This window comes from Lolium perenne, chromosome 4 (genome assembly GCF_019359855.2).
Source record: "Lolium perenne isolate Kyuss_39 chromosome 4, Kyuss_2.0, whole genome shotgun sequence".
In the NCBI taxonomy this organism is placed as follows: domain Eukaryota; kingdom Viridiplantae; phylum Streptophyta; class Magnoliopsida; order Poales; family Poaceae; genus Lolium; species Lolium perenne.
The window spans coordinates 302,235,226-302,262,351 of record NC_067247.2 but is presented as its reverse complement, the minus strand read 5'-3'; the positions used below and the strand labels follow the sequence as shown (position 1 = coordinate 302,262,351).

The following is a 27,126-nucleotide window of genomic DNA, read 5'->3' as shown; positions in this document are numbered from 1 at the left end:
AGAAAACCTATCAACTACGCTTCAGTCTTCCGATCTTGACGCGGCCGGCGAGGTCACCGTGCTCTTGCAAATCTAACAATGATACTCAAGGTACACGATGAGATTACTCAAGTGTTGTCATCAAACACACAAAACTTGGGGTGTGAATTTTGCTCTTACAACATCTAAGGGATGAAAAATGGGTGAAGCTTGACACTCGGTTTAGGTAGTCCTTTCTCAAGTGACCGAACAATAGCAGTTGGCAAAGAGCTTTAGACTTGACATACAACTTGACCCCGGTGCTGCCAGTATATTTTTCACTTTTTTGGCCCCAATAGATGACATTGTATGCTTGAAATATTCAAACCACACCACCTCGAAAAATTGAACTCTGAAAGAATACTATTGCCAACGGTTTAATACTTTGAAATATTCCATTTATGGTTTATAGTGAATTTTGTTTAGACCGTTTGCAGTATCTATTTCATTTATTTAACAGTAATGGTACACCTATGGAATCAGTTTACACACAGCTCATGGGCTTGTGTGATTGGAAGGGAATCGGCGGTTGCCCCCATTGATTCTCCTTGGCTTTCTCCACCTCCAACCACATCATCCTGATTGTATTCTATATATAAATATCATTACAACATTTTTTGTTGGACAATTAGAATGAATTAGTGAGCGAAAAAGAGCAAAGAATGAAAAAAGATGACTCTAGGCAAGCTCAATTGGTTGAAGTTTCTTCCTTCAACACAGTTTCTCCACCACACTTAGGGAACCAATAACATCGGGCAGGGTGGAATCATGATGTAATTTCAAGAGAAATCATGGTGTATTTTCAACTGAAAATAGTGTCTAAAAGAAGTCATGATGTATTTTCTATTGAAACAGTGTGTAAAATTGAAAATAATATTTCCAAGTTTCAAAAGATTCTAAAAAATCATGATGTATTTTCAATTGAAAACAGTGTAGTTTAAGCTACACAAAATAACAAAAGTGTAGATCTGATCATGGTGATTACAAATCTCGAAAAAAGATAGAGTTTGTCATTTTTATGTAGCTCAAAAAACATATAAAATTAAGATTCTACACGTTAGTGGGATATATCATTATCTACTTTCAGAATTTTGTTTGATATTTTTTTAAAAACTATAAACATGATTTTTTGAATCTTTTAATGTATCAAGAGCACTGGTGCTCGCGAGCTAAAATGGCTTTCCACACAAGGCAGACCAAACAATTTAAACAAATCATAGAGATTTCTGACATTTTTCCTTATACAGAACAGAAGATCTGAAGCACACAGTCTAAGTCAAATCACTAATCGGCGAAAGTTCAAACATACAAATCCCAAACGTGTACGAGCATCTTCAGTAACATGCAAGAGAAGTTGCCTGCACAAAAAAAAGTAACATGCGCGAGAAGTTTAACAAATTCATACAAGAGCACGGAAGTTGTACAGCACGGTGTCCGGGGTCGAAGTCGAACACATGGTGCGCATCGGTGAGTGTACACACTAACAAAATTCGCGCACTGCGATGGAGTTCAAACGCGACGGCGACGCTAGTGATGAGAAAAGGGAGAGCAGGCGAGATGAGATGAGGAACCCGCTGAAGCTGCAGAGGAAAATTTCACATACAAATCGTCAACTATAACTAGCGATTTCAGTAACAAGCGAGCAGATCTCACAAACTCATACGTGCGAGCACATCTGACCAACTATATCTACATAGCATTTGGGAACAAAAGAGAGACCAAACAATTTATGCAAATCAGAGAGATTTCGACAATTTTCCTTAGCAGCACAGAAGACCAACATTACAATGACAGGTGTAGCAAGAAGCTAACACTAATCTGAAGCACTACATAGAGCGTAAGTCAAATCGATGCGCCAATCTAAGCCTTCTTGGGGGATTTGGCAGCCTTCTTGGGGGACTTGGCAGCCTTCTTAGGCGACTTGGCCTCCTTCTCCACCGTCTTCTTCGGGAGAAGCACGGAGTGGATCTTGGGCAGCACGCCGCCGTGCGCGATGGTGACGCCGGCGAGCAGCTTGCCGAGCTCCTCGTCGTTCCGGATGGCGAGCAGCAGGTGGCGCGGGATGATGCGGGACTTCTTGTTGTCCTTGGCGGCGTTGCCGGCGAGCTCCAGCAGCTCCGCGGCCAGGTACTCGAGGACCGCGGCCAGGTACACGGGGGCGCCGGTGCCGACGCGCTGGGCGTAGCGGCCCTTCTTGAGGTACCGCCCGATGCGGCCGACGGGGAACTGGAGCCCGGCCTTGACGGACCGCGTCACGGACTTCTTCCTGGGGCCGCCGGCCTTGCGCCCGGCCGCTCCCTTCTTCGCCTTGCCGCCGGTGGCCGTGGTTGAGGCGTCCATTGGGTGCTTCGAAAGGAGGAAAGCTGTGAGAGTGTAGAGAGATCTGTGGCTGGGGGATTGCGAGGTGTGTGTTGGTGAATGGACAGGAGAGGCGGGTGAGTATTTAAGCGGCGTGGGTGGACACGGTGGTGGGCCCGGCGATCCGCGTGACTAGCAGTGGACGGTTGGATCGGCTGGAGAATGGACGGGTGTGATGGCCACGCCGCCGTCCTTCCGTGAATTCTACCCCGCGCGTTGGATCTAGTGCGAGTGACGGTTTTGGTTTTATCGAATGGGCGGGAAGTGAAATTGGAGATGTGAGTAGTGGCTTGAAACTACCGTGGAGAACCCACAAATCAACTCTCGACTAGGATAGGGTGTTTCTACAGCAACAAAGTAGTGGCTCGGAAAACGTTTAATGGCTACCGTTGTTGCATTGGGAAAATTAGCACTTGATATTCTTCTATTTTAGTAGATTGAGTTTTTTTTTGGAAGAAAATAGGACTTCATTATTTTGAGGAAAAGGTATTTTTTTGAACAGTTGGCGTCAATCTCACAGAGCCATTATGTGCATATGAATCCATCAATGTTAAGGTTCGCCCTCCCTTCTTTCGGCACTTGCAATCTTTTCTCGGTATTCCCTCTCTCGGTCGTTACGGCATTTTTTTCCAATTAAATCCTAGTTGATATATATGTAGTTTGTTTAATTAGCATAGATGACTCAAAATATGAGGAGATCCTTCAACCAACGACATGTATTTCTTCTCTGCTGCCTCGTGGTGGGAAAACCATATTCGTCATAGGAGCGTGAGGTTCACGCTCGTCGGGGCTCGGTTAGATTGCTTAGCATCTTGACTAGAGTCCTAGTATGAATCCGCAAGGCATCATCCTGAATCTATCATAACGAATGCATATCACTCCAAAGGTAACACACATGCGGGCTCCCGACGAAACACGTGAACGGTGTGTTTGGTGCCCTATGGGTTTTTGCCGATTGGAACCCTGCATGTGCAGTTCGACCTATGTGGGGCATCGTACTTAAAGCACCTTCAAGCCAGACTTGCTTGGAACACCCAAACTGGTTGTTTTTGTTGAACCAGGCTTGGTGAAGTGCGACGGAGGCAAACAAGTAGACACGTGAGTAAGAGCAAGAGATGTCATGTTCCTTCAGGAACACGTGCCACAATCCATTTGTCGATCACTCTGTCATGTCACTCTCATCTCTTCATTGGCAGATATTCCCTTCCGCCACATCCTTGGCTTCATCACGATCATTGATGGCGGGAAGATCCAGATGGCGACCTCCGCTCCCACCACCTATCCGGCTATGAGGAGGTGTTGCATCAACTCGTTTGTGGTTGTAGGCCCTAATATCCTTGCCTTATGAAGAATATGGGATGGTATATTTGTATGTAGGACGTTGTTTTGGTGGTTATGTATGACATGCATTTGTAGATATGTAACTCGAATCGTTAGTTTATCAGTTTGATATTGGTGTATTAGTATGTTGTGGCCATGTTTGTTGGTTAGCACTTTCATAGCTGATATAATGTGCGTATCCATGTATCCGTTGTTTGATTTGGTTGTTCGTGCTTCCTAGGGGATTCATCTTCTGGCAAATTGGTCAATATTTAATGTTTAGGGTTTGATCATGTGCATATTTCTTTTATTACGCTCATATTAAGTTGTTAGCTCTTTTAGAAGTCGGGCAAATATGTGGATCCATTATTGCGGTGTTTGATTTGATTTTACTTCACTCCGTTTTGGGGGCAATTACTTATTAGGGTTTCATGAGTCATTATTCTCATGACTAGTTTGATTGGTGTGTGTGTGGAAAAACCCCAATTGGTTGCATGCCAATTATATTGATCTTCCCACACACATTGCTTATACAAGGTGATGAGGACATCTACGCAACTTGGTACACTAGGACAGCCTGTGATATGTATGATTGAGTCTAAAGATGTACCAACAATTTTATGATAGTATTGCTATTAGGAAATAATGTAGCCAGGTCATGTGGTGGGCCATTAGGGTTTTTAAGTTGTGTCTGTTCGGTTTGGACCTGTCCGAATCGAACTAGATAGGCCCAACAGGGTTGGCCGACCACCACCTCCTCATATAAGGAGATGGTGCGGCTAGGGTTAGGGTAACTTTGAGTTTATTCAGAATAATGTAGAACTTGAAGTTCATGTTATCACCGTCCCATTGGGATCGGCGTGTGCGACGGCGTCTCGGACATTCGTCCAGTTATCCATCAATAAAGGTGTGAGAGTTATTGAATCTGTCAAGAGCTATCGTGTGTGCAAGAAGGTTCTCGAATTGTCGAGGGTTGTCGAGCTTGGCGTGTCTGTCCATGCGTGAGGTTCGTCGTTCATCGTCGAGTTGCTTGCAGGATTGGCGTTCCACATCTTCAGGTCGTGTGTATCGCTCACGTGATTGGGAGAATATCAGATTCATTGAATCAAGAAGGTGCATCGTGAAAGATCGGGGCAACAATCTGTATCACAAGGCACTAGTACACCCATTTTTTGCCACTCCCAATGATTAATGTGTTTAGTTCTACGGAGTCCCTACACTACATAGTGTTATGCACGGATAGAATATGCGTGTGCATGATCTCTCCGGTACCAATGGATGGTCTTTTGAGCGGTCTTTCTTACTATGAAGAGTTAATTTTTTGTTTACTGTTTGCCACAACCGCTGATTAAAATGTGCCACAATTTAGATTAGGGGATGGCCCTATCGCATTGAAGGGTTATGCCCCTAGATGCAATAATAATAAGAGTTATATATTATCTAAAACTCCATGTTTATTATTAAGTTTATCCTTTATACAATAATTTTTGTGTTCCTCAAATATGAGATTCGAAGAAAACCTCACAAGCATGTGTAGAGAGATAAATAAACAAGGAAAGTCCCTTGTCTTGCCTCTAAATATGATTAGCTCACTTATTGTTGGATGGTTAAGCTTTTCTAACCATGAGAATTTTTATTGTAACAAGGATGCTAGCAATAGCGGGAGTACATTGTTCGGAAAAACAATTTACTGAATAGACACAAGCCATTGATATGTTATGAGACATATCCTTCATTGTTAATATCTATATCTTCAAGTGTTATCTTATGTAAAAGTCTTTTGGCCATGAGAATATTAAGCGACCTCATATTGCAGGATATGCCTTGATCTTATTAATCCTCACCCTTTAAACCATGTGGCATAAACGGTTAAGTTTCAGGTATATCCAAAAATAAGTATGGGAGCTTAATAGTTCAAGAGTGGTAATTTCTCCTCTTCACGAGTGAGAGATATGATCTTGGGCCCTCTGGATATTGTGATATCAACTTAATCATCTGCGCAAACACAATGCGATAATGATCACATGACATCATCAATATATATTAAACGAGAAAAGGAAATTTACACCGAATGAAGGTCAACTTGTATGGTGATCAGAGAGTTCATTCACGGGAATATCTAAGAGTCTCACCTCGGGTTATCAACATATCGTGAAGCAAAGGGATTAACATATGCATTAACACAAATAGTTCGTTTTGCACACTAGAGTATTCTAACTTCACTTATAACGCAGACCCATGAAAAATCCAAATTCTACCCATGATAGCATTGCTGCTACAAGTGCTTATTAACTTAATAACGAAAATCTAGGAGTTGCCTCCATGAAAGATCGTTTGTAGGCCAACATAGTTGTTGGAGCGTAGGAGGTTGTTTATTTGCGGTGTTTCTGTCGCACCCAAGGTGTCACAAGTCTTAGGTGAATTGACTTCAAGAATTGAAATGGAAAGTGGTGATTGTGAATAATAAGAGTTTGGAGTATTGATAATGCGATAAATTAGTAAAGTGCATAAAAGTAAACTGAAATAAATGAGTTTTTGCAAGTGGAAAAGTAGGCGCATGGTGATTCGGTTCATGGTGATAGTGAATGCCATGTGGAATAAATGTGAATATGATTCTTCATATTTATATCTGAGAAGGCAAGCAACCCATCAGAGAGAAAGACTCCCCTTGGTAGATTTCATCTTCCTCCAATAATCCTTCTACCTGTTACCAAAGTCATGGTTCGCGTATCTATTAAGGTGGTTAGACCAGAGTAAAGCTTTAAGCTCGGTGGTTCTTTGTGATTCCTCGAGTATTGCTAGATCCTCTTTGATATCGACCGTGCACACTCGGGCGTCACCGATTCATGATACGTCTCCGACGTATCGATAATTTTTTATGTTCCATGCCACATTATTGATGATATCTACATGTTTTATGCACACTTTATGTCATATTCGTGCATTTTCTGGAACTAACCTATTAACAAGATGCCGAAGTGCCAGTTCCTGTTTTCTGCTGTTTTTGGTTTCAGAAATCCTAGTAACGAAATATTCTCGGAATCGGACGAAATCAACGCCCAGGTTCCTATTTTGCCCGGAAGCATCCAGAACACACGAGAACCGCCAGAGAGGGGGCACAGAGCCACCAAACCCTAGGCCGGCGCGGCCAAGGGGGGGCCCGCGCCCCCCTATAGTGTGGGCCCCCCAGAAGCCCTCCTGCGCCGCCTCTTCGCCTATTTAAAGCCTCTATCGCGAAAACCCTCATACGTTCGACGAAACCCACAGAAACCTTTCAGAGCCGCCGCCATCGCGAAGCCAAGATCTGGGGGACAGGAGTCTCTGTTCCGGCACGCCGCCGGGACGGGGAAGTGCCCCCGGAAGGCTCCTCCATCGACACCACCGCCATCTTCATCACCGCTGCTGTCTCCCATGAGGAGGGAGTAGTTCTCCATCGAGGCTCGGGGCTGTACCGGTAGCTATGTGGTTCATCTCTCTCCTATGTAATTCAATACAATAATCTCATGAGCTGCCTTACATGATTGAGATTCATATGATGATGCTTGTAATCTAGATGTCGTTATGCTAGTCAAGTGAATTTTACTTATGTGATCTCCGGAGACTCCTTGTCCCACGTGTGTAAAGGTGTCAACACCCGGATTTTTTCAGTCCGAATGCCTATTATGTCATACATCGCAATCCCAGGAATATTGTTGTTGCGAGGCATAATAGTTAAGTATCACAGTCATCATTCATTACAAACCATAAGTCTTACAAATTGGAATCACATGATCCATATTACACGAATAGTTGATCTATTGATCAACGGACAACACAAGTTCATAGTTCAACATAGCGGAAGCGTAAGATACAAGGACTCTCTAGTCCACAGGCCAACGCTTGACGTCGGAAGGCGCTTAGTTGTCGTAGGCATCCTGCTGGTCATCTCCTTGTTCATCTTCATACTCTGGCCATTTGAATAGCCAGGGACAAAGCCGTGAGTACGTTGAGTACTCGCAAACTAATACTAATGTAAGTGCTAGACATTTTAGTAGGGTTTGCTAAGCTCTAGTTTATTTGCATAAAGCTAGTTTTAGTTCACAAAGCTTTGAGAAAAGCCTACTCAAGTGCTAACTAACCCAAGTGGGAACATTAGTGTCATTCCCACCATTCAAGTGGTGATTTCAATTCAATCCACCACAAGTCATTTCACCATCACCTTTCAACATCATTTTCAAAGATATGACATCGGAAACTGTATGGCCTTTCCAACCGTCCGTAACCGTGGACGCGGCTATTCGAATAGGTTTACACTCTGCAGAGGTTGCACACTTGTGCCACAACATTTGATTTCATCCGTCGGGATTTCCCCGAATAATCGTAACACAGTACGCGGATCATCAACCATAACCTTTCACTTACGAATCCTAGTTTGAGCAAGTGTCGCCATGAGCTTGGCCTCCCAAAGAAGACCAACCGTCAACCCGGGAACCGCACAGGCTTGGGCCGGACATTCACCTCCTTTCGCATCATATCGTATCGTTTCTTTTGTGGTAGAGGCAGCTTTCGGCATAACCCCGATGACGCTTGTTTAGAGGGAACCCATACTAAGACGCATAAACTTCCAGTTAAGCCCTACCCATAATCAGGTATTGTGGGGGTACTTGAGAATTGGAAAGGTATCGCATTCAAACCAACATCATGTTTTATCAAAAATCACCATCTTCTCTTGGTCATATTCACCTTCAAAACTCATTCAATGGAATGCATCTTCATTCCAAGGTTTCAAAATCCTTCCAAAATCACAAAGTTCCCATCTAGAGTAGTCAAGTTTAGTTCATTAGCACTAGCTCTAATTCATGAGAGGTGCTACCTTGCTTTGCTTGGAAAAGGCTAACTCACTACTCTAAAAACCACTTGTACTTTGACCAAAGTTAACTATAAAAGGAAAAATCATTTGGAAAACAAGTAAAAACTTGGGATGGGTTCTCATAAGAAAAGGTAAGACATGGTGCCTTGCCCTAAGGGGCTTTGCACTTGGCAAGAATAAAAGCTTGCATAGTAATTTAGCTTGCCTTGGTAGTTCTCAAACTGTTCCTCTTCCTCCTCCTGGTAGCAACCGTCTTCTTCGGCGTACTCTCCGGTGCTACCGTCTAAATTTGAATACGAGTATAATTACTCACTAATTCAATGGCTATTCCACACATCACAAATAAACACACAAACTACTCTATGCACACACATAAATAAACTAGGGTGCATGGGTTGTGGGATTTAAATAGGATTTGTATTCTATATGTAAATGATAGTTTCCATAGGGTTCTTGAGGAATAATTTCCTCTCATTGAAATCTTCTTAAGATTTAATTTCTCCAACAATCATGGATGAACTCATCTTGACCTAGATCAAATGTTCATCATCATCATTATTTGGGAGAATGATTTAAATGAGGTGGAACACCTCATGCCATTTAAATAACACTATATTTGATTTAAATCTCAAGAAATTCATATAAGAGAGTTTGGAACCAGGGGTCCAAACATCCCATGAATTCATGTGAGACAAGTTTAAATGAAGTGTAAGACTTCACACAATTTAACTTTAATAGTTTTGGATAATATCAACTAGTTAAACGAGTCAAAATATCCATTCATTAAACCATGGCATGATCATGCAAAGTGACCACACCCTTTTATTGCATAAACAATTAGTGTAAGTCAAAAGTGAGCTATTAGAGTTGGAATTAACTTAATATCTATTTTGGTTGATTTTTAAGAATTATTTGAATAGGGAAAAGTCCCTGGCTTGTTATTTTTGTCACATTAATTCTACAAAGAATTTGACCAAGAGGCCAGTGGCATTGGATAGAGAATTTCAGTGGCTTTCCAACAATGTCAAATTCACTAAATTTGGTTTAGCCAATTTGAAATGGTTGAATTTCAAAGTTTGGGCAGTATTGAAAATGTTTGGAAAATGTTTAAAACGAATTTGAATTAAACAGGCCGGCGGGAAAAGCTAACGGGCTGAAATAGTTTAAACAGGCCCAAGGCCAGCCCACCACGCGTCTGTGCCCGCGTGGGCTGCTCGACAGGGTCCCGCATGTCAGCGGCGTTTAAACGCCGAAGCGGTACGGGGCGACGTGGAGCGTAGGATTAGAGAGGGATCTAACGGCTGAGGTGCATCGTCTCGCCGGCGAGAGAGAGGTTCGCCGGCGGCTCGGGTAGGGGGTGGGAGAGCTAACCAGGGCTCCCGCGGTGGCTGGCAGTGTGCGTGATGTCGATGTGGACGACGGCGAAGCTCCTGGCACCGGCGGCGTCTCCTGGATCGGCTCCAATCGACGGCGGCGAGGTGCGGTACTGGCGGGCTCCGGGCTTCAAATTGGAGCAACTCCGGTGACAATCGAGTGAGTGGTTGGGTGGAGGAGAAGCAGTGGAGGGTGGTGAACGTGGTGGTGTGCTCAGCTTCGTCCAGGGAACGCGGTATTTATAGATGGCCAAGGGTGCGGCTTGGCCGTGAAGAAGTCGACCGAGGTGCGGCGGTTCCGGCGAGGTGTTGGGCTAGGCGAGGGTGCTACGGTGTTCTCCTCGTCCAGGCGAATCTGTAGGTGGTGATGGCGCGGTCGGGCGGCGTCTGTGGGCGAGGCATTGTTTCCGTGTCTGCCGTGCTGGTCGCGGGATCGCGTTGTCGTCTCCGGCGACGGCGGGCACGGGTCGGGGTCGAGAGCATGTCTGGTGGTTGCGTGGCGACGCGGCGATGCTCAACGGCTGGTCAGCGAGTCCAGGGCGTGCTTGTGGTGACGGCGCGGCGCGTGGCCAGGGTGTGCCCGCGGCGTGCACACGCGCGACGTGCGCGGCGTCCAGGGCGCCATGGACGCGTGCTGGTCTGGCCAATGCAGGGCTCCTCCTCGACAACGGCCGATGCTAGGCGACTCAGTAGAGTGAGGTGGAGTGCAGGGAGATGGTGGCCAGTGGTCGGCGATGAAGGAGAGAGGGGGAGGTGCGGCATGGCCGGCATGTGGCCGGCATGGCCATGCCCTGCATGTTCTCTCTCTCTCCCTAGGGTTTCTATGCTGGGGTTAGTGAGAGAGGGGACCAGGGGACCATTTGAGGTTGGTTAGAGTAGGTTAGTTTGAGTAGATCACTATTTGCTATAGTGTATGAATAGGGTTCAAATTTGGAAAATACAAAAATATCAAAAATGGAAATAATTCAAAAGGTGAATGTTTGCGAAATGTGAGTGTTGAGATAAGTTGTATTTGACCAGAGATGAGTTGAGGTGGTGGTGGAAAAATTGGATTTCAAAAATGGCCCAAAATGGCCAAGTGAAGATTGTTGAACTTATTATAAAGTTGCAACTTTGGATGAGCATAGCTAGTGATCAAAGATGAATTTGGCAGGGTGGTCTTCATCAAAGTTGTTCACCTTGATGTTGACTTTGAAATGGTGCAAGGAGTTAGCAAAGAATGGTTTGGGAAAATTGAATTGCAGGGGCTCAAAGTGGTGACCAGACTATAATTGGCAGATTTGGTCATCATCACATGTGAGTGGGAAAAGTGTTGGAAAATCAATTGAATTGTGAACCCTTGCTTCCAAAAGTTGGGATAAGGGTTTAGTAACATTATTCCACTAATGGTGAAGACAAAATAGGTCTAGGGTCAAAATTTATAAAAATGCCATAGGGCATATGTGAGGGTTTTTAGGGTTTTTCAATTATGGGAATTTCTTCCACTTTGATTTATTTGGTTGGTGATCTTCACATGATCACTCTAGGGTTTTAGAGCATAACAAATACAAGTAATAACAATCATCATGGCATATCACTCAAATGCACAAGTCCTATGCATGGTACTATATGCAAAAGAAAAGTTTTTGTTGGTTTGAAATTTTGTATTTCTGGAATTCTCTAACTTTCTTTTTCATTGAAATTTGGGGTGTTACAAACCCTTCCCCCTTACAAAAGATCTCGTCCCGAGATCAAAAAGAAAGTTAGGTACTAAAGAGATCTGGGTACTCCTTCTTCATGAAGTCTTCGCGTTCCCAGGTGGCTTCATCCTCGGTATGATTGCTCCATTGGATCTTTAGAAACTTGATGCTTCGGGTGCGGGTGGTTCTGTAAGCTTCTTCTAGGATGCGAATCGGCACTTCGCGGTAAGTCAGATCCTTGTTGATATCCACCGATCGGTGATCGATGTTCTTGAACACTACGGTCTTCTCAGGGACTTCAAGACATTTCCGGAGAAGTGAGATGTGAAAAACGTCGTGCACGGCCGACATTTCTTCAGGCAACTCCAGTTGATAAGATACTTCACCTCGGCGGCTGAGGACTTGGAAAGGTCCCACGTAGCGAGGTGCAAGCTTTCCTTTCAGCTGAAACCTTTGCATCCCTTTCAAGGGGGATACTTTGAGATAGACAAAATCTCCGATCTCAAAGGTCATCTCCCGACGTCTCTTGTCGGCGTAGCTCTTCTGTCTGGATTGCGCAGTCTTGAGGTACTCACGGATCTTGTGAACCTTCTCTTCGGCTTCACGAAGAACGTCTGGGCCGAAAACTTGACTCTCTCCGACTTCGACCAGTTCGTGGGGTACGGCACTTCCTTCCGTACAAGGCTTCAAAGGGGGCCATCCGTAGGCTGGCTTGATAACTATTGTTGTATGAGAATTCTGCGTAAGGTAGGCAGTCTTCCCACTTGGATCCGTATTCCAAAGACGCATGCTCTAAGCATGTCTTCTAGTATCTCGGTTTACTCTCTCGATCTGTCCGTCGGTCCGAGGGTGATAGGCGGTGCTGAAATTTAGGCGAGTGCCTAGTCCTTCATGCACTTTCTCGCGTAACCTTGAGGTGAACTGTGATCCTCTATCTGACACTATCGATTTGGGGGTTCCATGCAAAGCGACTATTCTGGAGATGTAGAGTTCAGCTAACTTGGGGCCTTGATAGGTGGTTTTGACGGCGATGAAATGGGCGACTTTGGTCAATCGATCGACCACTACCCATATGGAATCATTGCCTTTGCTGGATTTGGGCAGTCCGGTGATAAAGTCCATTCCTACGGAGTCCCATTTCCATTCTCGAATCAAGGGGTTGCAACAGTCCGCGGGTCTCTCGGTGTTCTCGCCTTAACTCGCCGGGCAGATGTCACACTTAGCGATATAGCTACCGATCTCTCTCTTCATTCCGTGCCACCAAACTTGTTCTTTCAGGTCCTGGACCATCTTGGTACCTCCGGGGTGGAATGAGTCAAGGGTGACAAGGGCTTCTAGCAGGATGACTTGTTTCAGTCGTAGTCCGATGGTACGCAGAGGCGTTCTTTGTACCAAAGCACTCCGGCTTCGTCAATGGTGAATCCGGGGGCTTTTCCTGCGGCTATCTGTTTCTTGATTCCATCAATGCTAGCGTTGTCCTTCTGGGCTTCCTTGATCTGACCAATCAAGGTGGGTTGCGCTCGATGTCGGCTAGAATCCTTCACTTACAAGTTCAAGTCTGAACTGTTCAAACTCTTGGTGCAAACTAGGCTGTTCGGTTGCGAGCATGGAGTTCAACTGGCACGGCAAGCCGACTCAAAGCATCCGCTACCACATTGGCCTTGCCGGGTGGTAGTGAATCTCCATGTCGTAATCCTTGATCAATTCGATCCATCGGCGTTGTCTCATGTTTAACTCCTTCGGGTGAAAATGTATTTGAGGCTTTTGTGGTCGGAATAAATCTCGCATCGATTACCCATGAGGTAATGACGCCAAACTTTCAAGGCTAAGACCACGGCTGCAAGCTCGAGGTCGTGGGTTGGGTAGTTCTGCTCATGTTGCTTGAGTTGTCTAGAAAGGTAGGATACAACCTTTCCTTCTTGCATAAGCACGCATCCAAGTCCAGTCTTGGAGGCGTCGCAATATACGTCAAAGGGCTTTGCGATATCTGGCATGATCAGGATTGGGGCTGTTGTCGGCCTACTCTTGAGCTGTTGAAAGCTCTCTTCACACTTGTCGGTCCACTCAAACTTTCTGTCCTTTTTCAGCGGTTGTCATTGGTCGAGCGATGCTCGAAAAACCTTCTACAAATCTGCGGTAATATCCGGCTAATCCAAGAAAAGCACGGACCTCGCTTTGTGTGGTCGGAGCTTTCCATTCCATAACAGCTTTGATCTTGGCGGGATCTACGGCAATTCCTCCCGCAGACAAGATGTGTCCGAGGAATCCAACTTCTTCCAGCCAAAACTCACACTTGCTAAACTTGGCGTACAACCTGTGCTGTCTCGTGGATTCTAGAACAATCTCCGTGATGTCGTTCATGTTCTTCTTCGGACTTGGAGTAGACCAAAATGTCGTCGATGAAAACAACGACAAATTTGTCCAAGAAGTTCATGAAGATCTTATTCATGAGATTCATGAAATAAGCGGGAGCATTGGTCAGTCAATATGACATGACGTTGTACTCATACAACCCATATCTGGTGGTAAAGGCAGTTTTTGGAATATCGGTGGCTCGGATTTTCAGTTGGTGGTATCCAGTTCTAAGATCAATTTTCGAGAAAACTCGGGATCCGGTGAGTTGGCTCGAACAAGTCTTCGATCTTGGGTAAGGGGTATTTGTTTTTGATGGTGACATCGTTAAGCTTACGATAGTCGGTGCATAAACGATTTGCACCATCCTTCTTGTCAACAAACAAGACGGGGGATCTCCAGGGATGCACTTGGTCCGATCAAACCTTTGGCTAACATGTCATCTATTTGCTTCTTCAGCTCCACAAGCTCGGCTGCGTTCATGCCGTAGGCTCTCCGGGCGATGGGTCCAGCTCCGGGATTAACTCGATGATAAACTCGATATCCCGGTCCGGGGCATACTGGTAGATCATCCGGAAACACATCGTGGTAGCGACAAACGACCCTGATTTGATCCGAGTAGGCTTGGATACGCTTTGGTTGCAGTGTAAATTTTCCGGGTAGTTTTTCGTAGACGTGCTCAACTACGATTCCGGTGCTGCTAGTCATGGTTATGGCTTTCTTGGCGCAGCTTATCAATCCATTGTGCTTGGACATCCAGTCCATTCCTAGGACAACTTCCAAACCTTTGGTTCCAAGTATGATGAGATTTGCAAAGAAATCAACATCATGGATTTTGATTGGCACATTTTACAAAATTTTCTGGCTTTGGTGGTTGATCCGGGATTTGAACTATCATAACATGCTTCAAACTGAGGGGTTGAATTTTACTTGTTGATGCAAAATCTTCGGTGACAAAGGAATGCGATGCTCCGGAATCAAACAACACTCTAGCAGGGGTGTGGTTGACAGAAAACATACCCGCACCACATCCGGGCTTCCGGGCTTCTTCGGCGTTCATGTGGTAGAGGCGGCCGTTGCGGTTGTTGGGGTTGTTGGGGCGAACTTCTTGCCGGTGGAGACACGGCGTTGTCGCTGAAAGCAGAGCAGCGGTGTTGCCGGCGAGCTTGGCAAGACGCTTGGGACACTCGTTGGAGTAGTGCCCCACTACACCACACTCATAACAAGTGATAGTGCTCTTGTCCTGCTTGTTCGCAACGGGAATGGCATTGCTCCCGGTTCTGGGGTTGGTGTTGGTGTTGGTGTGGTTGGTGTTCGGGGCTCGAGGTGGAGCGCGGTTGTAGTTGTTGTTGTTGTAGTTGGGGTTGTAGCCTCCTGGCTTGGAGTTTCCTCCACTTCGGTTCCGATAACCGGGCGAGAGTTCTGCATCGGGGGTTTGTTATGTCTCGGATTGAAACCTCCGCTTGAGCTAGGGCGAAACTTTTGGGGGTGGCTTGATCCACTCTGATTTGCCATGCGGCGCTTGCGGTTCTCATTGGCTTGGTTCAACTTGCCCTCCATCCGGATGGCGGAGTCAACAAGGGCTTCGAGGTCGGCGAAGGGGATGTTGACGAGGACAACCGCATCTCATCATGCAAACCCTGCTCAGTGAATCTCTCCTTCCTCTTTTCAACGGTGTCCGTCTCATCGTGGGCATACCTTGACAAGGTGAGAAACTTGTCGCGGTACTCAACCACCGTCATGCGACCTTGTTTCAGTTCACGGAACTCATCCCTCATCTTCTTGATAAGACCCGGGGTACATGGTACTTGCTGAACTTGAGTTTGAAATCCTCCCAAGTCATGAATTGACCTCCGTTCATGGCACGGGTACTTGTCCACCAAGCGCGAGCTGGTCCAGCGAGGTAGTGAGTTGCGAACAACACCTTCTCGTTTGCTTCCACTCCAGCCTACTTCCAGATTGTTCTCCATAGTCCTGAGCCAATCGTCGGCGTCGAGGGGCTCCTCGGTCTTGCTAAACACCGGAGGGTTGGTGTTCTGGAAGTTCTTGAGCTTGGATCCGGGGTGGTCATGATTTCCATGGCCTTGGGCGATGTTCTGCAAGGCGATGATGTTGGCTTGGCGCTCGGCTCTCTCGGTTTCCTGGTCTGCAAGGTGGTTTGCAGAAGCTGCATCATCGCGTCGTTGGTGCGATTCGGAGGGGCCATCTCAAGGTATAGAAGATCATGAGATAAGAGGGAACATTCTATGGTTCATTTAAGTTTGAAAAACATTTGAAAACTTGTAATCTTTTCATGACAAACATAACATTTATTCATTCATGCAACACATAGTACAAACTACACACATACTCCAATGGTTTTAAGAACCATTCTCATGCTACGATACAAAGGACGGGATACAACTCACACCTACTATAAGTGAAACTAGTGCAACTACTCCTCATCGTCGATATCAATCGGGACGTAGTCATCCTGTCCGGCCTCCAGGAACTCGTAGTCCTCCTCCTCGGTGTTCTCGTCCTCCTCAAAGTCATCGTCATCGCTCGTAAAGGCGTCTCCTCCCTGAATATCGATGCCTTCATCGTCCTCCTCCATGTGACGAATCTGATCCTCCTGGGCCGTGACAGGTGGCCTCAAGTGACGCGATCCGGTCGCGAAGGCGGCGAATCGTAGCGTCCTTCTTGGCACGCTGTCGGCGAAGGTTCCTGCGGTCGTTGTTGAGTAGCTTGATCGCCTCACCCTGCTCGATGATGTGAGCATGGGTCTGGTTCGCGTAAGCGCGAGAGGCGTCGAGGTCCCTCCGAGTCCGTAGAGCATGAAGTCCAAGTGATCCACATGGTGCCTCAACCGGGGGTGGAGTGGCACATCCATGGGTCTTCCGTCGAGTTACGCCGTGCGAGATGCGCAAAGCGTTCCTCACGAAGGGCTTCGGTATTCTGTCCGCACGTACGAGCAAGTGCTTCTGAAGAGCACGTGCAAGCCCGTCGAGCCGCTTGCTTTCCCCGAAAGAGAAAAGGATCCTCTCCGAGGTGGGAGGCTCCAGCTTGCCCCTCAAGTCGGCAGTGATAATCCACTGCAGCTCCTCCCGGCTGGTCGTCCACCTGAATCCCGTGAAACTCGGGTGTGGGCGGCCAAGGTGATCCGACAGTGAGTCGAGGTCATGCTCGAAGATCAAGCTTCCTCCGTTTCCAAGCTGATAAAACTTGGTGTTGAGGGGTTCATTCGGCTCCATCTGAAAGAGAATTGGATGAGTAAGTTAGAGAGTGCAAAGTGTGGCAAGGTTTTAAGTTGATTTAAATAAGATAGAACATGATCAAATTTTGGCAAAGTCTCAAAGACAAGAGGGTAGTAAATTTTCACAAATAAGTCCTTTCATTTGATTTCAAAGTTAAATTTTTCAGAACGCCCATTCTAACTAAGGTCTTCTAAGGTCAAACAATGGCTCTGATACCAACTTGTCAACACCCGGATTTTTTCAGTCCGAATGCCTATTATGTCATACATCGCAATCCCAGGAATATTGTTGTTGCGAGGCATAATAGTTAAGTATCACAGTCATCATTCATTACAAACCATAAGTCTTACAAATTGGAATCACATGATCCATATTACACGAATAGTTGATCTATTGATCAACGGACAACACAAGTTCATAGTTCAACATAGCGGAAGCGTAAGATACAAGGACTCTCTAGTCCACAGCCAACGCTTGACGTCGGAAGGCGCTTAGTTGTCGTAGGCATCCTGCTGGTCATCTCCTTGTTCATCTTCATACTCTGGCCATTTGAATAGCCAGGGACAAAGCCGTGAGTACGTTGAGTACTCGCAAACTAATACTAATGTAAGTGCTAGACATTTTAGTAGGGTTTGCTAAGCTCTAGTTTATTTGCATAAAGCTAGTTTTAGTTCACAAAGCTTTGAGAAAAGCCTACTCAAGTGCTAACTAACCCAAGTGGGAACATTAGTGTCATTCCCACCATTCAAGTGGTGATTTCAATTCAATCCACCACAAGTCATTTCACCATCACCTTTCAACATCATTTTCAAAGATATGACATCTAAAACCGTATGGCCTTTCCAACCGTCCGTAACCGTGGACGCGGCTATTCGAATAGGTTTACACTCTGCGCAGAGGTTGCACACTTGTGCCACAACATTTGATTTCATCCGTCGGGATTTCCCGAATAAGCGTAACACAGTACGCGGATCACCAACCATAACCGTACACGTACGCATCCTAGTATGAGCACCTCTCCCCATGAGCTTGGCCTCCCAAAGTGAAGACCAACTCGTCAACCCGGGAACCGCACAGGCTTGGGCCGGACATTCACCTCCTTTCGCATCATATCGTATCGTTTCTTTTGTGGTAGAGGCAGCTTTCGGCATAACCCCGATGACGCTTGTTTAGAGGGAACCCATACTAAGACGCATAAACTTCCAGTTAAGCCCTACCCATAATCAGGTATTGTGGGGGTACTTGAGAATTGGAAAGGTATCGCATTCAAACCAACATCATGTTTTATCAAAAATCACCATCTTCTCTTGGTCATATTCACCTTCAAAACTCATTCAATGGAATGCATCTTCATTCCAAGGTTTCAAAATCCTTCCAAAATCACAAAGTTCCCATCTAGAGTAGTCAAGTTTAGTTCATTAGCACTAGCTCTAATTCATGAGAGGTGCTACCTTGCTTTGCTTGGAAAAGGCTAACTCACTACTCTAAAAACCACTTGTACTTTGACCAAAGTTAACTATAAAAGGAAAAATCATTTGGAAAACAAGTAAAAACTTGGGATGGGTTCTCATAAGAAAAGGTAAGACATGGTGCCTTGCCCTAAGGGGCTTTGCACTTGGCAAGAATAAAAGCTTGCATAGTAATTTAGCTTGCCTTGGTAGTTCTCAAACCTGTTCCTCTTCCTCCTCCTGGTAGCAACCGTCTTCTTCGGCGTACTCTCCGGTGCTACCGTCTAAATTTGAATACGAGTATAATTACTCACTAATTCAATGGCTATTCCACACATCACAAATAAACACACAAACTACTCTATGCACACACATAAATAAACTAGGGTGCATGGGTTGTGGGATTTAAATAGGATTTGTATTCTATATGTAAATGATAGTTTCCATAGGGTTCTTGAGGAATAATTTCCTCTCATTGAAATCTTCTTAAGATTTAATTTCTCCAACAATCATGGATGAACTCATCTTGACCTAGATCAAATGTTCATCATCATCATTATTTGGGAGAATGATTTAAATGAGGTGGAACACCTCATGCCATTTAAATAACACTATATTTGATTTAAATCTCAAGAAATTCATATAAGAGAGTTTGGAACCAGGGGTCCAAACATCCCATGAATTCATGTGAGACAAGTTTAAATGAAGTGTAAGACTTCACACAATTTAACTTTAATAGTTTTGGATAATATCAACTAGTTAAACGAGTCAAAATATCCATTCATTAAACCATGGCATGATCATGCAAAGTGACCACACCCTTTTATTGCATAAACAATTAGTGTAAGTCAAAAGTGAGCTATTAGAGTTGGAATTAACTTAATATCTATTTTGGTTGATTTTTAAGAATTATTTGAATAGGGAAAAGTCCCTGGCTTGTTATTTTTGTCACATTAATTCTACAAAGAATTTGACCAAGAGGCCAGTGGCATTGGATAGAGAATTTCAGTGGCTTTCCAACAATGTCAAATTCACTAAATTTGGTTTAGCCAATTTGAAATGGTTGAATTTCAAAGTTTGGGCAGTATTGAAAATGTTTGGAAAATGTTTAAAACGAATTTGAATTAAACAGGCCGGCGGGAAAAGCTAACGGGCTGAAATAGTTTAAACAGGCCCAAGGCCAGCCCACCACGCGTCTGTGCCCGCGTGGGCTGCCTGACAGGGGGTCCCGCATGTCAGCGGCGTTTAAACGCCGAAGCGGTACGGGGCGACGTGGAGCGTAGGATTAGAGAGGGATCTAACGGCTGAGGTGCATCGTCTCGCCGGCGAGAGAGAGGTTCGCCGGCGGCTCGGGTAGGGGGTGGGAGAGCTAACCAGGGCTCCCGCGGTGGCTGGCAGTGTGCGTGATGTCGATGTGGACGACGGCGAAGCTCCTGGCACCGGCGGCGTCTCCTGGATCGGCTCCAATCGACGGCGGCGAGGTGCGGTACTGGCGGGCTCCGGGCTTCAAATTGGAGCAACTCCGGTGACAATCGAGTGAGTGGTTGGGTGGAGGAGAAGCAGTGGAGGGTGGTGAACGTGGTGGTGTGCTCAGCTTCGTCCAGGGAACGCGGTATTTATAGATGGCCAAGGGTGCGGCTTGGCCGTGAAGAAGTCGACCGAGGTGCGGCGGTTCCGGCGAGGTGTTGGGCTAGGCGAGGGTGCTACGGTGTTCTCCTCGTCCAGGCGAATCTGTAGGTGGTGATGGCGCGGTCGGGCGGCGTCTGTGGGCGAGGCATTGTTTCCGTGTCTGCCGTGCTGGTCGCGGGATCGCGTTGTCGTCTCCGGCGACGGCGGGCACGGGTCGGGGTCGAGAGCATGTCTGGTGGTTGCGTGGCGACGCGGCGATGCTCAACGGCTGGTCAGCGAGTCCAGGGCGTGCTTGTGGTGACGGCGCGGCGCGTGGCCAGGGTGTGCCCGCGGCGTGCACACGCGCGACGTGCGCGGCGTCCAGGGCGCCATGGACGCGTGCTGGTCTGGCCAATGCAGGGCTCCTCCTCGACAACGGCCGATGCTAGGCGACTCAGTAGAGTGAGGTGGAGTGCAGGGACATGGTGGCCAGGGTCGGCGATGAAGGAGAGAGGGGGAGGTGCGGCATGGCCGGCATGTGGCCGGCATGGCCATGCCCTGCATGTTCTCTCTCTCTCCCTAGGGTTTCTATGCTGGGGTTAGTGAGAGAGGGGACCAGGGGACCATTTGAGGTTGGTTAGAGTAGGTTAGTTTGAGTAGATCACTATTTGCTATAGTGTATGAATAGGGTTCAAATTTGGAAAATACAAAAATATCAAAAATGGAAATAATTCAAAAGGTGAATGTTTGTGAAATGTGAGTGTTGAGATAAGTTGTATTTGACCAGAGATGAGTTGAGGTGGTGGTGGAAAAATTGGATTTCAAAAATGGCCCAAAATGGCCAAGTGAAGATTGTTGAACTTATTATAAAGTTGCAACTTTGGATGAGCATAGCTAGTGATCAAAGATGAATTTGGCAGGGTGGTCTTCATCAAAGTTGTTCACCTTGATGTTGACTTTGAAATGGTGCAAGGAGTTAGCAAAGAATGGTTTGGGAAAATTGAATTGCAGGGGCTCAAAGTGGTGACCAGACTATAATTGGCAGATTTGGTCATCATCACATGTGAGTGGGAAAAGTGTTGGAAAATCAATTGAATTGTGAACCCTTGCTTCCAAAAGTTGGGATAAGGGTTTAGTAACATTATTCCACTAATGGTGAAGACAAAATAGGTCTAGGGTCAAAATTTATAAAAATGCCATAGGGCATATGTGAGGGTTTTTAGGGTTTTTCAATTATGGGAATTTCTTCCACTTTGATTTATTTGGTTGGTGATCTTCACATGATCACTCTAGGGTTTTAGAGCATAACAAATACAAGTAATAACAATCATCATGGCATATCACTCAAATGCACAAGTCCTATGCATGGTACTATATGCAAAAGAAAAGTTTTTGTTGGTTTGAAATTTTGTATTTCTGGAATTCTCTAACTTTCTTTTTCATTGAAATTTGGGGTGTTACAAAAGGTGACAGTGTGTGCACCGTGTGGGTCTCTTAGGCTATATTTCACAGAATACTTATTCACTGTTATGAATGGCATAGTGAAGTGCTTATTTATATCTCTTTATGATTGCAATGTATTTTGTATCACAATTTATCTATGTGCTACTCTAGCAATGTTATTAAAGTAGTTTTATTCCTCCTGCACGGTGTAATGGTGACAGTGTGTGCATCCGTGCTAGTACTTGGTTTATGCTATGATTATGATCTCTTGTAGATTATGAAGTTAACTATTGCTATGATAGTATTGATGTGTATTATTCCTCCTACATAGCATGAAGGTGACAGTGTGCATGCTATGCTAGTACTTGGTTTAGTCGAATTGATCTTTCATGCACTCTAAGGTTATTTAAATATGAACATTGAATTGTGGAGCTTGTTAACTCCGGCATTGAGGGTTCGTGTAATCCTACGCAATGTGTTCATCATCCAACAAGAGTGTAGAGTATGCATTTATCTATTCTGTTATGTGATCAATGTTGAGAGTGTCCACTAGTGAAAGTGTAATCCCTAGGCCTTGTTCCTAAATACTGCTATCGCTGCTTGTTTACTGTTTTACTGTGTTACTACTGCTGCAATACTACCACCATCAACTACACGCCATCAAGCTATTTTCTGGCACCGTTGTTACTGCTCATACTTATTCATACCACCTGTATTTCACTATCTCTTCGCCGAACTAGTACACCTATTTGGTGTGTTGGGGACATAAGAGACTTCTTGCTTGGTGGTTGCAGGGTTGCATGAGAGGGATATCTTTGACCTCTTCCTCCCTGAGTTCGATAAACCTTGGGTGATCCACTTAAGGGAAACTTGCTGCTGTTCTACAAACCTCTGCTCTTGGAGGCCCAACACTGTCTACAGGAAAAGGAGGGGGGCGTAGACATCAAGCTATTTTCTGGCGCCGTTGCCGGGGAGGAAAGGTAAAAGGTACTCACACTCCGGATCTCGGCTACTAAGCTATTTTCCGGCGCCGTAAGTACTCGAAGCTATTTCCTTTAGATCCTGCAATTGCATCTTTTTGTTTCTTGTTTACACTAGTTTGGCATAATGGACAAGAATGAGCTTCTTACTCTATTTCCTGAATTAAAACATGGATTGTTTGATGCGAAAATTAAAAAACCTATGGAATCTTATTTGCATGCTGGTAGTAATATTAGTATGAACGCTTTGAACACCATTGTTGATAATAATATGGAAAGTTCTAAGCTTGGGGAAGCTGGTTTTCATGATCTTTTTAGTCCCCCAAGCATTAAGGAGAAAATTTTCTTTGATGATACTTTGCCTCCTATTTATGATAATGATATTGGTCTTTTAGTACCGCCTGTTATGGAGGATAAATTTGATTATGATTACAATATGCCTCCTATATTTGATAATGAGAATAATAATGATAGCTACTTTGTTGAATTTGCTCCCACTACAACTAATAAAATTGATTATGCTTATGTGGAGAGTAATGATACTTTTATGCATGTGAATAAGAATGCTTTATGTGATACTTATATTGTTGAGTTTGTTCATGATGCCTCTGAAAATTATTATGAGAGAGGAAAATATGGTTGTAGAAATTTTCATGTTACTAAAACACCTCTCTACGTGCTGAAATTTTTGAACCTACACTTGTTTTATCTTTCTATGCTTGTTGCATTATGCCTACATAACTTGTTTATTTACAAGATTACTATGCATAGGAAGCATGTTAGACTTAAAGTTGTTTTGAATTTGCCTCTTGATGCTCTCTTTTGCTTTAAATACAATTTCTTGCGAGTGCATCATTAAAACTGCTGAGCCCATCTTAATGGCTATAAAGAAAGAACTTCTTGGGAGATAACCCATGTGTTATTTTGCTACAGTACTTTGTTTTATATTTGTGTCTTGGAAGTTGTTTACTACTGTAGCAACCTCTCCTTATCTTAGTTTTGTGTTTTGTTGTACCAAGTAAAGTCTTTGATAGTAAAGTTCATACTAGATTTGGATTACTGCGCAGTTTCAGATTTCTTTGCTGTCACGAATTCCGACCTGCCTCTCTGTAGGTAGCTCAGAAAAATATGCCAATTTACGTGCGTGATCCTCAGATATATACGCAACTTTCATTCAATTTGGACATTTTCATTTGAGCAAGTCTGGTGCCATTTTAAAATTCGTCAATACGAACTGTTCTGTTTTGACAGATTCTGCCTTTTATTTCGCATTGCCTCTTTTGCTATGTTGGATGAATTTCTTTGATCCATTAATGTTCAGTAGCTTTATGCAATGTCCAGAAGTGTTAAGAATGATTATGTCACCTCTGAACATGTTAATTTTTATTGTGCACTAACCCTCTAATGAGTTGTTTCGAGTTTGGTGTGGAGGAAGTTTTCAAGGATCAAGAGAGGAGTATGATGCAACATGATCAAGGAGAGTGAAAGCTCTAAGCTTGGGGATGCCCCGGTGGTTCACCCCTGCATATTCTAAGAAGACTCAAGCGTCTAAGCTTGGGGATGCCCAAGGCATCCCCTTCTTCATCGACAACATTATCAGGTTCCTCCCCTGAAACTATATTTTTATTCCATCACATCTTATGTGCTTTTCTTGGAGCGTCGGTTTGTTTTTTTTTTGTTTTTTTTTTGTTTGAATAAAATAGATCCTAGCATTCATTGTATGGGAGAGAGACACGCTCCGCTGTAGCATATGGACAAGTATGTCCTTAGGCTCTACTCATAGTATTCATGGCGAAGTTTCTTCTTCGTTAAATTGTTATATGGTTGGAATTGGAAAATGATACATGTAGTATTTGGTAGAATGTCTTGGATAATTTGATACTTGGCAATTGTTGTGCTCATGTTTAAGCTCTTGCATCATATACTTTGCACCCATTAATGAAGAAATACATAGAGCTTGCTAAAATTTGGTTTGCATATTTGGTCTCTCTAAGGTCTAGATAATTTCTAGTATTGAGTTTGAACAACAAGGAAGACGGTGTAGAGTCTTATAATGTTTACAATGTGTCTTTTATGTGAGTCTTGCTGCACCGGTTCATCCTTGTGTTTGTTTCAAATAAGCCTTGCTAGCCTAAACCTTGTATCGAGAGGGAATACTTCTCATGCATCCAAAATACTTGAGCCAACCACTATGCCATTTGTGTCCACCATACCTACCTACTACATGGTATTTCTCCGCCATTCCAAAGTAAATTGCTTGAGTGCTACCTTTAAAATTCTATCATTCACCTTTGCAATATATAGCTCATGGGATAAATAGCTTAAAAACTATTGTGGTATTGAATATGTACTTATGCACTTTATCTCTTATTAAGTTGCTTGTTGTGCGATAACCATGTTCCTGGGGACGCCATCAACTACTCTTTGTTGAATTTCATGTGAGTTGCTATGCATGTTCGTCTTGTCTGAAGTAAGAGAGATCTACCACCTTATGGTTAAGCATGCATATTGTTAGAGAAGAACATTGGACCGCTAACTAAAGCCATGATTCATGGTGGAAGTTTCAGTTTTGGACATATATCCTCAATCTCATATGAGAAAATTATTAATTGTTGTTACATGCTTATGCATAAAAGAGGAGTCCATTATCTGTTGTCTATGTTGTCCCGGTATGGATGTCTAAGTTGAGAATAATCAATAGCGAGAAATCCAATGCGAGCTTTCTCCTTAGACCTTTGTACAGGCGGCATAGAGGTACCCCTTTGTGACACTTGGTTAAAAGATGTGCATTGTGATGATCCGGTAGTCCAAGCTAATTAGGACAAGGTGCGGGCACTATTAGTATACTATGCATGAGGCTTGCAACTTGTAAGATATAATTTACATGATACATATGCTTTATTACTACCGTTGGCAAAATTGTTTCATGTTTTCAAAATCAAAGCTCTAGCACAAATATAGCAATCGATGTTTTTCCTCTTTGAAGGACCATTCTTTTACTTTTATTGTTGAGTCAGTTCACCTATTTCTCTCCATCTCAAGAAGCAAACACTTGTGTGAACTGTGCATTAATTCTTACATATTTGCATATTGCACTTATTATATTACTCTATGTTGACAATATCCATGAGATATACATGTTATAAGTTGAAAGCAACCGCTGAAACTTAATCTTCCTTTGTGTTGCTTCAATGCTTTTACTATGAATTATTGCTTTATGAGTTAACTCTTATGCAAGACTTATTGATGCTTGTCTTGAAGTACTATTCATGAAAAGTCTTTGCTATATGATTCACTTGTTTACTCATGTCATATACATTGTTTTGATCGCTGCATTCACTACATATGCTTTACAAATAGTATGATCAAGGTTATGATGGCATGTCACTCCAGAAATTATCTTTGTTATCGTTTTACCTGCTCGGGACGAGCAGAACTAAGCTTGGGGATGCTGATACGTCTCCGACGTATCGATAATTTCTTATGTTCCATGCCACATTATTGATGATATCTACATGTTTTATGCACACTTTATGTCATATTCGTGCATTTTCTGGAACTAACCTATTAACAAGATGCCGAAGTGCCGAGTTCTCGTTTTCTGCTGTTTTTGGTTTCAGAAATCCTAGTAACGAAATATTCTCGGAATCGGACGAAATCAACGCCCAGGTTCCTATTTTGCCCGGAAGCATCCAGAACACACGAGAACCGCCAGAGAGGGGGCACAGGGCCACCAAACCCTAGGCCGGCGCGGCCAAGGGGGGCCCGCGCCCCCCTATAGTGTGGGCCCCCCAGAAGCCCTCCTGCGCCGCCTCTTCGCCTATTTAAAGCCTCCGTCGCGAAAACCCTGATACGTTCGACGAAACCCACAGAAACCTTCCAGAGCCGCCGCCATCGCGAAGCCAAGATCTGGGGGACAGGAGTCTCTGTTCCGGCACGCCGCCGGGACGGGGAAGTGCCCCCGGAAGGCTCCTCCATCGACACCACCGCCATCTTCATCACCGCTGCTGTCTCCCATGAGGAGGGAGTAGTTCTCCATCGAGGCTTGGGGCTGTACCGGTAGCTATGTGGTTCATCTCTCTCCTATGTACTTCAATACAATAATCTCATGAGCTGCCTTACATGATTGAGATTCATATGATGATGCTTGTAATCTAGATGTCGTTATGCTAGTCAAGTGAATTTTACTTATGTGATCTCCGGAGACTCCTTGTCCCACGTGTGTAAAGGTGACAGTGTGTGCACCGTGTGGGTCTCTTAGGCTATATTTCACAGAATACTTATTCACTGTTATGAATGGCATAGTGAAGTGCTTATTTATATCTCTTTATGATTGCAATGTATTTTGTATCACAATTTATCTATGTGCTACTCTAGCAATGTTATTAAAGTAGTTTTATTCCTCCTGCACGGTGTAATGGTGACAGTGTGTGCATCCGTGCTAGTACTTGGTTTATGCTAT

General features: G+C 44.4%; 1 protein-coding gene across 1 annotated transcript; it reads right to left on the bottom strand.

Annotated features, from left to right (window-relative positions):
• Nucleotides 1-1,744: 1,744 nt before the first annotated feature.
• Nucleotides 1,745-2,437, bottom strand: LOC127295952 (histone H2A-like). Its single transcript, XM_051325984.2, has one exon. It carries the CDS (start codon nt 2,356-2,358, stop codon nt 1,879-1,881), a length of 480 nt encoding a protein of 159 aa, XP_051181944.1. The 5' UTR covers nt 2,359-2,437; the 3' UTR covers nt 1,745-1,878.
• Nucleotides 2,438-27,126: the final 24,689 nt, after the last annotated feature.